Source organism: Sinocyclocheilus anshuiensis, unplaced genomic scaffold, assembly GCF_001515605.1.
Source record: "Sinocyclocheilus anshuiensis isolate Anshui unplaced genomic scaffold, SAMN03320099.WGS_v1.1 scaffold145, whole genome shotgun sequence".
Lineage (NCBI taxonomy): Eukaryota > Metazoa > Chordata > Actinopteri > Cypriniformes > Cyprinidae > Sinocyclocheilus > Sinocyclocheilus anshuiensis.
The window spans coordinates 2,082,219-2,094,955 of record NW_015537973.1 but is presented as its reverse complement, the minus strand read 5'-3'; the positions used below and the strand labels follow the sequence as shown (position 1 = coordinate 2,094,955).

The window sequence follows — 12,737 nt, the reverse complement described above, 5'->3', positions numbered from 1 at the left end:
AAATCCAGCCCCATGTAAAACAGTTTTTATTTCTGGCATCATAACATGATCATAGGGCAATGTCTGTGTAGAGTGGGAAAAAGCCACACTATCTCTGCTGTCTAATGACCCTTTTGATTCAAGAGAGTTTGAGTGTTTCTCCTTGTCAAGGGAGTTTTTAGTCATGGTGAAAATGCAGGGGTATAAACTCCATGCAAGTTATTTATCTCCCATGCTGCCAGTGGCAACACACATTAATGTTAGTGTGATAAATCCTTCATCTAAACATTAAAAAGAGCGGAAACTTTTTGGAAAAAAAAAAATCTTATCTCTGGATAGAAAGCGAAGCTAAAGCTTGAACTCATATATCTGGACACAAAGTCTTTAAAAAGCGTTAAGCTTGAAACTCATTCCAATTAAAGACAGAACAATACCATGACATTACTGTAAAGGAATAATTTCTGGCAAATTACTAAACCCTTGTTGGGTTTTTAGTATTTGAGTAGTATTTACTCATCTCACAACTGGAAAACAGCTACTCTAAACCTACTGTTGATTACAGAGGCAGTAACGCCATGAAACCACTGAACGTATTTAGACAATCTGAAAAAGAGAGAAATAAAAATGGCAACAATCAGTTTCAGAGGATGGAAAGAGAAGAAAAACAATGTTGAGGATTCAATGACACAGTACAGCTGATTTTATTTCAGTTAGCATTACCACAAATTTTGATAAGATAAAATATTAAAATTCATGAGTATAAACAGTAATACATGACAAGACGAAAAAGTCTCAATATTTGTAAGATTTTATTTTTATGTATAAACACTGTACATAAATTACTTTCTCTGCGACTAATATTGTTGAACGGATAAGTGGAATTTTTTTACTTTAAAAAAAAAATCCATAAAGATATTCTAACATCTCTTGTCAAAGTACCGGTCAGTTATGAGATATATATTTATATATTTTGTTGTGTCAGTTTCCGCTCTATTCACCACCTGGGTTGGTTCAGGAATGAGATTGTACACTCAGATTTGATTATATGAACCACAACTGTGTCCCTCAAGCAGAAGAGAAACGATCAACTAGCTCACAGTCTGAAACCTCAGTCCTCACTAGTTGAAAAAACATGTTGCTGAGAACAAGGACGGTACGAACCACTGAATTAGTCACTGCCTTGCGAACAAGGCATTGTATTATTTCATTGTTCATTGCAGTGGTCTTCGCATGTAAACACATTTGCCTTTTTTCTCTCAATTTTATCACTGAACAAGTCACCTTTAAGGTTTTATATAAAAAGCCAAAAAAAGAAAAGAAAAAAAAATCATAACAGTTTTTTCTTGGGTTGCTCTCTTAGAGAGTCCATTATCCATTCAATGCAATAATGTGAACAAATATCTAGGATGGGGGTGTGTTCAGTCAATGAGGGGAAGTGCCTCAGGTTTTTTCTGTATAACTGCAGTGTGTGTGGCACTTAGGCACAACTCCTCACTTCTCTAACATAAACCCCTTCCCTTTAGTCTCTGGGATAGGAGCTCTGGGAGTGTGTACACGGGAGAGAGGAGCTTGTGGAGCAGAGGGGCAGTTGTCTTTTGAACAGTCTGTGCTGTGCAGACTGTTACCTCTTCCCAATCTCACTCTGCCTCAGGAACTGGATATTGTTGGCACTGTCGGCCAGTTCAGGGTACTGCTCCACTGATAGTACATAGTAGCCGTCGTAACCCAGCACCTTCCCAGAGCTGAGCAACTGCCTCTTCTCCCCCTCTGTCCAAAGACGCACTCCCTCCTCCCCGTCACGTACGCGCTGCTGCTCCCGTGCCCACGCACTTGACAGTGCTCTCTGGCGGGCCTGCTCTAGGACACGTGCCTTCTCCTCATCCAGTGTCATGCCATAGCGCACATGCAGAGCCAAAGCGCCGTACTGCAACTCCACATCTGCGAAGCGACGTGTCCGTCCATTGACCACAGTGGTGGACTGTGACACTGTTACGTTGACACCGTTTTCTAGACTCTTGCGACCGCTGGTGAGTCGCAGGGCACCCAGGTCACTCTCAGGCAGGCTGGTCTTTATGAAGTAGTGTGTGTCGCGACCTTCCACTGTGAAGTGCAGATCCTCTAGATAGAAGGCATTGTTGAGGACAGTGGCCACTTTAATGCAGTCCTCATTTGCTATGTTCAGTGCGTTGGTGGCCACCTGGCCCTTACTGGTAATGGCAAGCATCACACCTTTACCAATGAGGGATTTGACTGTGGCGAACCACAGCCAAGGTTTTTCACGGCTTGAACATCGTCGACTTAACTGGATCTCTGGCATCCTCTCAAAAGACAGGAAAGCCTTGGCCTGCCTCATAACCTCCTGCTGGACCCCTGAGATTGACTAAAGTGAGCCAAAAAAGACAAAGCACATATTCTAATTATTTATCTGGACATATTTGTAAACACTAAGGGCCTCATTTATAAAATGTTGCGCAGAAACCATCCTAAATTTGATCTTACGATGATCTCTCAAATATGCGTACGTGTGATTCATAGAATGAACATATGCAAAGAAAACGCACGTACGTCTCTCTTTCAGATCTATGAATCTATGAAATCTATGAATCGCAAATAATCTTGAACTTGCACGCAACTGAATGGTTTCAGCTCTCTGCCTTGTAAACGACTCTTAATGTCATTAACATATAAAAGATCACCAGTTATCGTCCAAATCCTTTAATTTACAAAAGTGAGCTGCAGGAACAGCTTACATTTCCAAAAACCTGCAGTACTCCAACAAGGAAAAGTATGTACGTCTGCTCAGACCCTGACGTGACGCTATGCACTTTTCCATGCCAAAGGCAGTTTTCACAAATATGAGTGTTGGTGTGGATTTAAGCGCACGCACACTCTAAGATCAAATCTGTGCGTACGCACGCTTTATAAATGAGGCCCAAAATCTCAACTTGAATGAAAGCAATCAAGGTTACTAGGGCAGTGAATATGATTCAGAATTTTAGAGTCTGAGAGTAATCAAATGGCGTTACATTATTTTAAAATACCGTACGAAAGCAAAATATCCAGCCAAGTAACTTATGCAGGACAGATGACGACATTAGACTGCATACCGGTAGGTCGTCCCATAGTTGACTCTTCCTCATTTCCAGTGAGGGTTGGGTAAGGTCAAATTTAGGGATGGGAAATCCTGGGATAACATTATGCAGGTGAAATCCAAATGTCACCAGCCATATGTTGACATCTATGAATGAAAATGCAGGTGAAATCCAAATGTCCCCAGCCATATGTTGACATCTATGAATGAAAGAACAGACATTGTTAAAAAAAAAAAAAGATCTTCACAGTTTTTTGCCCAACCGTTAAACAGTGAAACTAATTAAAATCATAGTTATACAGTGTGCCATAAGGGCCCTCTCCTCACCTGTGACATACTCCTTGACCTCATGCACCTTGCTGATAGGATTGTTATTGCAGAACATGTACAAATTGAAGGGAGCTGGGTCCTTGCCCACCCTGGTCCAGGTGCTAATATCTGGGGTGGTCCAACGGCCAGCTTGAATGTCATAGTCCCGCTCTCCAAAGTGCAGCAATCTTGTTAAAGGATCATATAGGCCACCATGGAATCCAATAACCAATTGAAAGTCAGGGTTAGAGTCAAAATAGATCTCTCCATAAGCAGTATATTGCACCTGCTTGAGGAGAAGCCCATTGCTGCTGAAGACTGCGAGTGGTGTTCCTGTGTTGTCACAAGCGATGTAAAACTCCTCGCCACTGCTGATCTCCATGGCAAACAAATGGCCTTGTAGGTCATAGTAGAGCGAGGTGATTTCAGAGCTGGAGTGGTTGTAGACATGGGTGATGCGTGTCGGGTAGTTGAGGTCCGCATAGAAGAACTGAAGGTGCTGGCCCAGACTGTTGCGAGAGGCCAGGCGTCTTCCTAGCCCATCGTAGCGGTACTGGATGGTCCAGCCACTGGCTTTACTATGCACCCGTACCAAGTGGCCCTTGGAGTTGTACTCAAAGATCTCTGCACCCCTTTGGCGCAGAAAGCCATCTTCGTCCATCCGATACTGCGCGTCGCCCAGCCGCGTGATGCGGTCTCGTAAGTCATAGCGGAGGGGAGTGAGTCGTGCACTGTTGCCAGGGTTCAGCAGGTGTAGGTTGCCGTTCAGGTCGTAATTATACCGCCACATCATTTTCTCATTCAGGTAGACTGTCTGCAGCTGTCCGTCCACATCATACTCGTAGCCATATTTGGTAGTGTTGGCAAAAGGGCCGATCTTTATTTCTCTTTTGGTGACACGGCCCATGTTGTCATACTGGATAGTGATCCAATACATGAGGGAGCGGAAGATCTCATACTGGATCTCCTTGATGCGGCCATGGACATCAAAGTGCTTTGTATAGGTCATGACAGCTGTTGATATGATCTGGTTAATGTCGTAATAGATGACGCCGAATTTCCCAAACTGCTCAACCTTACCGGAAATGTCGTCGAACTGATAAAGATCTATTGGAAGCGGGGTCTCGTTGATGACTCCTTGCATGCTGGTGACTCGGAAGCTATTGTCATAGGTGTAGTCAAAGCGGGCGTTGACCATGCCGTCCTCACTGAAGCGGAATATCTGCCGGTCCACCAGTGGACCTATCTGTCGATATCTGATAGAACAAATGAAACCCTCACTCTGTAGGTTGACAGTTTTCAGCACACCTGCTGTCTCATCGTAGGTGAAGCTGACCCGTGTGCTGTCATATAGGATCTCGGACAGCTTGTTCTGTCTCCGATACTTATAGAGGACACGCCGGCCAGTGCCCAAGTGTGCCACCCGCAAAAGCTGGCCGTCCTCACTGTAGTCCACCGTAACTGAGGCATTACTTTCAGGCGGATTGTAGATGTTGCGGTAGTAGCCGACAGAGCGGATAGTTTGCATGGTGTGACGGGCCACACTTGGCATAGTGATGGCGGAGAGTCGATCCTGCAGATCGTAATCAAAGATGTACTGCCGCTGGCTGTGTAAAAGCAGCACCATGGACTACAAATCAAAAGGTGGGAGAGAGGAGAAATTAACCTAAACAATTCATTACTCGTTCATGCATTTCTTACATACTATTAAAATGCAAATGGAATGTAAAAGTAGATATTAACGCTCCATTTAGTGATTATTTCTTTGCCTAATTGAGTTCTTCTTGACCCTCAAGCTTCTAAATGCAGGTCTTCTGAATGTGCATGGCTGCATAAATATAAAATGCTCTGCAATTACTGGCTTTAGCCTCTTGATTTGCCCATACTTATCCCAATAAGGTGGGTTGAAAACTGTTTTCGTGCTCTGCATACTGTGGAACCGGAGCATCAATAAAAAGAAGGGGTTTTAAAATCCATCTGTATGCTAAGCTTGAAACTTGAGGTAAACAAAGTCAGCAAGTTGTCTTTGAGTTATGAATGACTGAGGCCTCATGTTTATTCTGTGTCTGTTTTGGGTCTTGTTGGACAATGTGAGAGGTGAGCTGAAGCAAAGGATGATAAATAAGTGTTTTTCGCTGTGGGCTTAAGTACTGACATCCCCAGAGCCTTTCACTGAATGAATCTGAGACTGTGGCATTCAGAGCTGCCGCATCCCTCCACGTATATTCATGTCTTTCCTGGTAAAATACACACACACACTGACTGACGTCTGCAGATTTGGAGGGCTATCCTTAGAGGCCTCTCCATCTTGGGGAATTGCTACAGTGAGTGTCTACCTTTGAGAAGACTTCACCTTGTCATCCATACTTGGACAGACATTATTCTAGTTCCCTAGGCACTGCTGGTGGCATATGTTTGATATCCTCTCACTGGTCACGCTACCTGCGCATGTGGCAGGCGACGGAAAGACAGGCTAGCCATGCATATTTAATCTACACATTTACACAGTGGTTTTTCTTTCCACAAAACTTTTGTGGTTCCAGCTGAGTGCTCTCTTGGAGGAAACTCACTTTATCATCCAACTGATATCACAAACTCTGTAAAAACCTTATATTTGTCATATTTAAATGTCCACAAACAAAACTTTTTAAAGAAGAATTAGAAGAATTACAAGGGTAATCACATACAGCAGCGAAAAAGGTGTGATGCCCTGTAAGTAGGGTTGGAAGTGTAAGTTATTCTTTTCATATCACTCTTTGTCTCTTTCTTTAGGGTATCATTAGGCTGAGCTCAAACCCTGAGTTTTCCCTTTGGTCTCATTCTGAGACTCTAACTTTGTCTATGAGACCTTACTAAGCCATTTCGCTCACAAGAAACATCCACAACATCCAGTTTCTCTCCCTCTCGGCACACACCAGTTTCTGGAGTCTATAAACTTACCCACATAGTTCCACAGAAATTTCTGACCCCTGGATAACTAGGCGTCTTTCTATAGCTATTTCTCCGCTTTCTGTGGACCAACAAGCTTCATATTTGTACTGCTGACAGTTATAATGGTGTGCTTCTGGAGAACCAATTCAAAGGGAGTAACCATCAGTAAATCTCTGTTATGGTGGAGCACTGTGGACACCTTGAACTTTAAGAAACAGTTCACCCAGAAATGGGTTAACACAGCCATAACCCACTCCCATGTTGTTTCTACCCTAGAGTATTCTGGCATGAAACACAACATTTTTAGGTAGAATGTCCAAGCTCCACTTCCATACAAGGAAAGTAGAAGATTTCAATCGCCAAGCACCATAAAAGCATTTACCCTTAGGGCCAATACATTTTTCACCTACATTTGTGGTAGCATATCATGCTATGTTTGACACAAGGAATTTAGTAATTTTCAAATACTGTCAATTAATTTATATTTACATTATTGACAATTTCTGACAATAAAGCAACACATATTCAACACACTCCAGCAAATCTTGTGATATAACAGGACTACCTACTTTAAGAAAAATTCACAATACTCACCTTGTCCAAATAGGTGTAACTCCAGGTTTTGCCATCAGCAAAGGTTCTAGAGACTATGCGTCCCTGGCTGTCGTATTCTACCCTCTCGACTGTGGGGCCTCTCTGAATGCTAGTGACCTGACCAGTGCTGGAATAGGTGAGGTTGATAGACATCAGCTTACTGCTGGGCACCCACAGTGTAGGATAACCAGAGGCATCATACACAATCTTGAGAAGGAACTTTCGATGATCGTCATATATTTTCTCTGTGCGCAGTGAGCGGTCATAATCCACAGACAGCAGGTTTCTACCATTGACCTTTACGATAGGAAAACAGAATATTTATATTGATTATAACATTCATTGCTAACAAGTATAATATTTTTTGGTAGGGTTGATTTCCCCAACTTCAGTTACATTTGAGGACTGAATAGAAAATGCATACAAACTGGTCGCTAACACACTTTCAATCTGTCTCCTAGTCTCATTAAATTAAATTATATTATATTTTTTGCAACTCAGAGGCTTTGAAATGCCAGAGCAGTTTCCCATATAAGAATCAGGGTTACTTTATTGATGCTCTGAGATGACCTGCTTCTTTTGTGGAACAAATGAAAGTGGAGGGAGAACAACAGAGGACAATTCAGCTGCTCTTCATTACAAAAGAATATAGAGAAAAATAAAAGAGAATTTAGAAAAGATATAGTCACCATTGATGACTAGACAAAAGCCTTTTCTAAAGCCATTTTCTAATATGTGTCTGTGGGTTGTGTAATGTCAGAATTAGTTCTAGTTCAAATAGCAATGTGGATATGAGGGTTATGCCAGTTAAGATCAAAGATGAAGCTTCTTTTTCAGTGTTTGTAGAAATAATAACACATTTTAATTTCCCATAATTTACAACTCTCAACTCAGTCAAGGCAGCAGGAGTTTTATGATAAAGTGTTATGAAGAGTATTCTACAGATGTCGTGTATTATTCTGACTACACTAGTAAACACTCTTTACAAAGAGTCTTCTAAATGACATTTTTTACATACCCTGAGTTTCCTGCCGAATACTACGACTTTCCCCCTGTTCTGTTCTTTTCTGAAGCGCCACTCCACCAAGTTCTGTCCATTCTCTCCAGGCAGGGTCATGTTTCTTCTGGCCATTGTCGGGTTGGATGCGCCTGCGAGAATATGAGGCTCGGTCTGGAAGTGAGAGTCCATTCCATTGGCATAGATGACCCTCATAGAGTTATCATAGCCCACCTGATAGCTGTTTCTTAGTTGATCTATGAGGAGGAAAACAAAAAAAGTGAAACGAGAAGTAGTGGGGGAAAAAAGCACAAGAAGAGAGAGTTCATGGGGATTATGTTAAGACTGTGAATTCAGTGTCAGAATCACCACCTTGATTTTTATTCTCAAGTCACATCATATTTGGTTAAGGATGTTAGAAGAGGATTTGTAAAAAGAAAACCCCATGAGAAAGACATTCATTTCTTTGGTTTGTGCTATGATTGCGCTGCAAAACGTATAAATACATAATCTTCTTTAATCTAATTAAATTCCCTTTAATCTAATGACTTTTCCCAAATTCACATTTAGTCACCATATTGCTGCCTGTTACCTCACTCTATAAACCTGAAGTGTGTAATTTCTGCATCATCAAACAAAATTGCAAAAATAACTTCTTAAGCAGGTTTCCCCATCTGAAACTGGTCGGAAAAACAGACAGTCCAGTTCCGAACTCAGGCCACTGGTTGAGATGTTTTGATAATGCCACAATGTTTAAACTTTTAATGGAAATCAACCTACAAAGTAATTACTTGTCGTCTTTGCATATTAAGCTGGGTTAAGGTTATTAAAAGTATTTCAACATCAAAAGAATTATACACTTTAAAGTGTGCTATGCAGATGTATTATTTCAGAGCCCAGCTGCCCAGTGTGTTTTCATTCCCTGTGGTGCTGTGATTATAGTGAAACTATAAATTACCATCTGACAATTTTACCCCTAATGAATGAGTAATGAGTGTTTGGTCATTAATATTGATTTAACCTGTGAGTTACAGCTTGATTAGCAGTGTGGAACATTTCCAAGACTTAAAGCAACAGGTCAGTTTATAGAGCCATCAGGGGTCATTGTTAATAATGATAATACAGCAGAGACTTGCCGCACCTTGAACTAATGTGTAAAAAGAGTCAATGGAAGAAAGGTTGGTGGTGATGCTGACATCGTCATCTCGTCCTGAGGTCTCAATGTCCACTGTTAGGGCTCTGTCCATCTCCCCGATTAGACTGGTGATAACCCCAGTGGGGAATGTCACATTTGTCAGACGTCCCTCACTGTCATAGCTGCAAGGCAAAAATGACATTAGAACACCTTTTGCAATTGGACCTCACTAAAATGTGGTCAGCAGTTCTCATGATGGAATGACATTAAGCAGACTAGCGTGAATGTACGGTTTGGAGTGAGTCCTCTGAAACATTTGTATGTATGCTATCTGACAGAGATCAAATTTGTGTACATGAGTCCAAAAAAGTAGAAAGTGAAGAACAGCTTGAATATAGGTTTACTTTTTAACAAATGCTGGCTAGTTTGAGTTGCCTTGCACACTCACAACTGGCCTGAGGACATTTCTATATAAAATGGGGATCAATCCTTACCCACATAATAATATAACAAAGACTTGTCTCATCGAAGTCACAATCGTTAAGGCTTGTCAATGCCTGCAGTGTCTTTGTGGTTATGGCAGGGTAGGTGAACAGACACTGTGTCCAACATGTTGGCCAGAAGGACCTACCCCAGACTGGCATTATGCAAAACATTTTGGTACACCACCAGCCGGAAAATGTCATACAAATTCATTTAGCATTTTCACCATGCTCTAAATAGCATGTGGTGAAATAAATGGTAGGTTTCGTAACTACAGGCTACACTTTTGCTGAAGGAGAGGACTTAGAAAAGCATTAAATCCTACAGCAGGAATGTGCACTACAACAACAATCTATACAAAATGTCAGAACTGCATAAACCTTTAAAAATATACAAAAAAAAGCTCTAATAATAATAATAATAAGGAAGGTTTAGAGATGTGCTCTGTAAAGGATTGATAGAAGCACTCACTCATAAAATGTGGTCCAGCCAATTTGAATGCTCTTGGTGGCTAGCAGGCCGCTGTTGCCATGGTAGGTGAAGAGCACCAACTCCTGCCCCAGAGCTGTGAGGGTCTTAAGCCCTCCATTTGTACCAATCGTCAGCCAAATAACTTGTTTGTCAGGGGCAACAATACGCACTGGCATTCGATTGGGGTCTCGACGAACCCGAAGTGTATTTCCACTGCTATCTGTTACAGCGGTGATATCATCCTCATTGCTATAGCTGAAGTTGTACTTGTAGTCACCAGTGACCAAGCTCATAGTATACTGATGAGTTCCATTGGAGTCAAACACGTAGAGCTCTTGAGAAGCAGGTGAAGCAACTTCATAAAGACCTGAAGAGCCTTGTGGAGGTCGATTGTGACGTATGGCACGGATTCGAATGTTTCCCAGGTCAGCTACGTAGAGTGTTCCGTCAGGAGAGACCACCAGAGAGGAAGGAGCATTTAGCCTTCCGTCTTTGGCATACCCATCGCCTGTCTGGTAACAGTCACAGTTAGCGTCGTTCTTGCAGTCGCAGTCGGAGGGCGCTCCTGCCAAATGAGAAATCTCGCCATCCGTGCTGACTTGTCTGATGCGGTTGATCTTCTTTTCATCCGTCTCGGCAATATAGAGGACTCCGCTGTAGGACAGAGCGATGGCTGTTGCACCTTCTAGAGTGGTCTGGATGGCACGCTTTCCCATGGTGTACTCGATGCCCGGCACCTGGCAATGCATAGGTCTGCCTGCCACAATGCGCACCTGCCTGTTCTCGGTTATCTGCAGTACAACATTGTTGTCAAGCACATAGATGGAGTTGTCCATAGGGTTGATGGCCAGGTCTGTGGGCCACTCTAAACGCACCTGCAGAGAGGACAAATCAAATAAGGAGGTGGATCACTTACGGAATCTTGCATAGATATACACACAGACAAAAACATGTTATTACATCTCCCGCTTGCTCTCTCACTCAGTGCACAGTTGATGTTTGGGTCTGACACTGATGAAGAAGGATCCGTTACTTTGGAGGCTTAATACATTGGGTGCCTCTAGTTCATTCGATTTGCCTGTCGCTGGGTCATTTATTTTGCAACGGGATGCAATTCCTCAGCGCCTACAGGGAACAACTGTCTGGCAAAGAAAAGCACACCAAGAACAACACTGTCCGCATGGAGGACTGGCCTCAACCAGACTTTTAAAGATGGCTTGGAAGGACAATCTTGTCTGGACGTCTATTAATACAAATAAAATTGTTCCCCAGCACACACTTTCTTTCAGACATCGTTTATACTGAGAAAGCATAAGAATTCTTCTCTTGATCATGCATTGTCTTGTCTGTCTGAATTATCCGGTTTCAGTATTTCTTCACAGTCTCGACAACTTCAATAACGCTGCCAAGTTCCAGTGAGGGAAAGTTATGCAATGGCATAATCTATAACTCGCTCTTGCAAAGATATGCTGACAATATAATTGTCAGCCTGTTCCTAAAGCTTTGAGTGGATTCATTGAGACTTATTCTCAATGAAATCAACTTATATGGCATGACTGGGACATTCCTAGACCAGGTTCTCTTCCTGCTCTGAACCTGCACCCTGGCCACACAGGCAGGTTAAGCGTCTTTAAAGAGCACCATATTAAAGCGTAATGGTTCTGAACTACAGCAGCTCCTGTGGATAAAAGCTTTCTCTGCTCAGCCATGGCCCGTCTGTGATTCCACCTTCTGCATAATGCATGAACTCAAGACCAGATTTTACTCAGGGCAAACGGATTTTACTTGGGTGCTCCACAACATGCCACCTAAAATGTTTTATCAACTCTCAGGTCACCACCTGATATGCAAAAGGCCAACTTGGTAGCCTCAGAAGCAGACAGAGTACTTTTATATGCTCTGGGGATGAACTTGATTTAGACTGAACATTTTAAAACCCTGAGTGAACCCAAGATTTCCTTGAAGAGCACTTTAGTTATTTTCTGCTGTCCCTATTGGCCTTACTGAGGTAGGTGACAGTTGTGTAGGTTGAGCTGTATATATCCTTAATGATGCACATCGATGACTCGCAAGAGCAAACGTTTGGGTAATTGTGAGGCTGACACCAACTGTCTGGGTCTGTCCATACCTCATTGAGCTTCACTGAGCCTGGACCCAAGGGTATGTCAGACAACAGCCTTATGTCTCATCCCCAGCCTCCATCACTTAGACAGAGACAAATGGGGTTGGTGGGGAGACCAGAAAACAGAAAGTGTGGGGAGGATGGATTCTGCCTAAGAATGTGGATGAGAAAGTTTACTAAACACTGCATATCAGCCCTTTTCAAGCAAAAGACCCTCTTCATAATAAAGCTGCAGGTAAAAAAAAAAAAAGAGTCCTACTCACACACCCACAATAGAGATGTGTTTCCAAAGAACATCATTTCTTTTTTGTTGCACTGGCTACTATGGCAATCACCTTGGACTTGCTCTGAGACCCAACAACATTAATGTAGCATCACGTATATGTTTTCAGCTATTACCATTGAAGACATATTCTATTTGCAGTCAACCATGATTAATTTATTCCAGAAGGTGCTCTATAATAGTGGGGTACTTATATAAAACTAGGAGTATTCAGCTGATTATGTGATCTCAGCATGGTCCCCATGAAGCAAACCAGTCCATGTACAATAAAAGAGCTTTTATTAGCCTACTGATTTGGCTGCAGTCTTCATCTCATGTTCATCAGGTTTTGTACTATTACTT

General features: G+C 42.3%; 1 protein-coding gene across 8 annotated transcripts in view; it reads right to left on the bottom strand.

The window, feature by feature from the left end:
• Positions 1-1,220: 1,220 nt before the first annotated feature.
• The window catches only part of tenm3 (teneurin transmembrane protein 3), a 297,565-nt gene continuing 286,048 nt past the window's right edge, over positions 1,221-12,737 (bottom strand). For all 8 annotated transcript variants that reach the window (XM_016463794.1, XM_016463787.1, XM_016463801.1 and 5 more), the window contains 7 exons: positions 9,991-10,865; positions 9,043-9,218; positions 7,923-8,158; positions 6,905-7,201; positions 3,398-5,009; positions 3,087-3,217; positions 1,221-2,359 (listed from right to left, as the gene is read on the bottom strand). In XM_016463794.1, the coding sequence (XP_016319280.1) occupies positions 1,601-2,359; positions 3,087-3,217; positions 3,398-5,009; positions 6,905-7,201; positions 7,923-8,158; positions 9,043-9,218; positions 9,991-10,865 (4,086 nt within the window). In that variant the 3' untranslated portion in view covers positions 1,221-1,600. The remainder of the gene's footprint in view (positions 2,360-3,086; positions 3,218-3,397; positions 5,010-6,904; positions 7,202-7,922; positions 8,159-9,042; positions 9,219-9,990; positions 10,866-12,737) is intronic.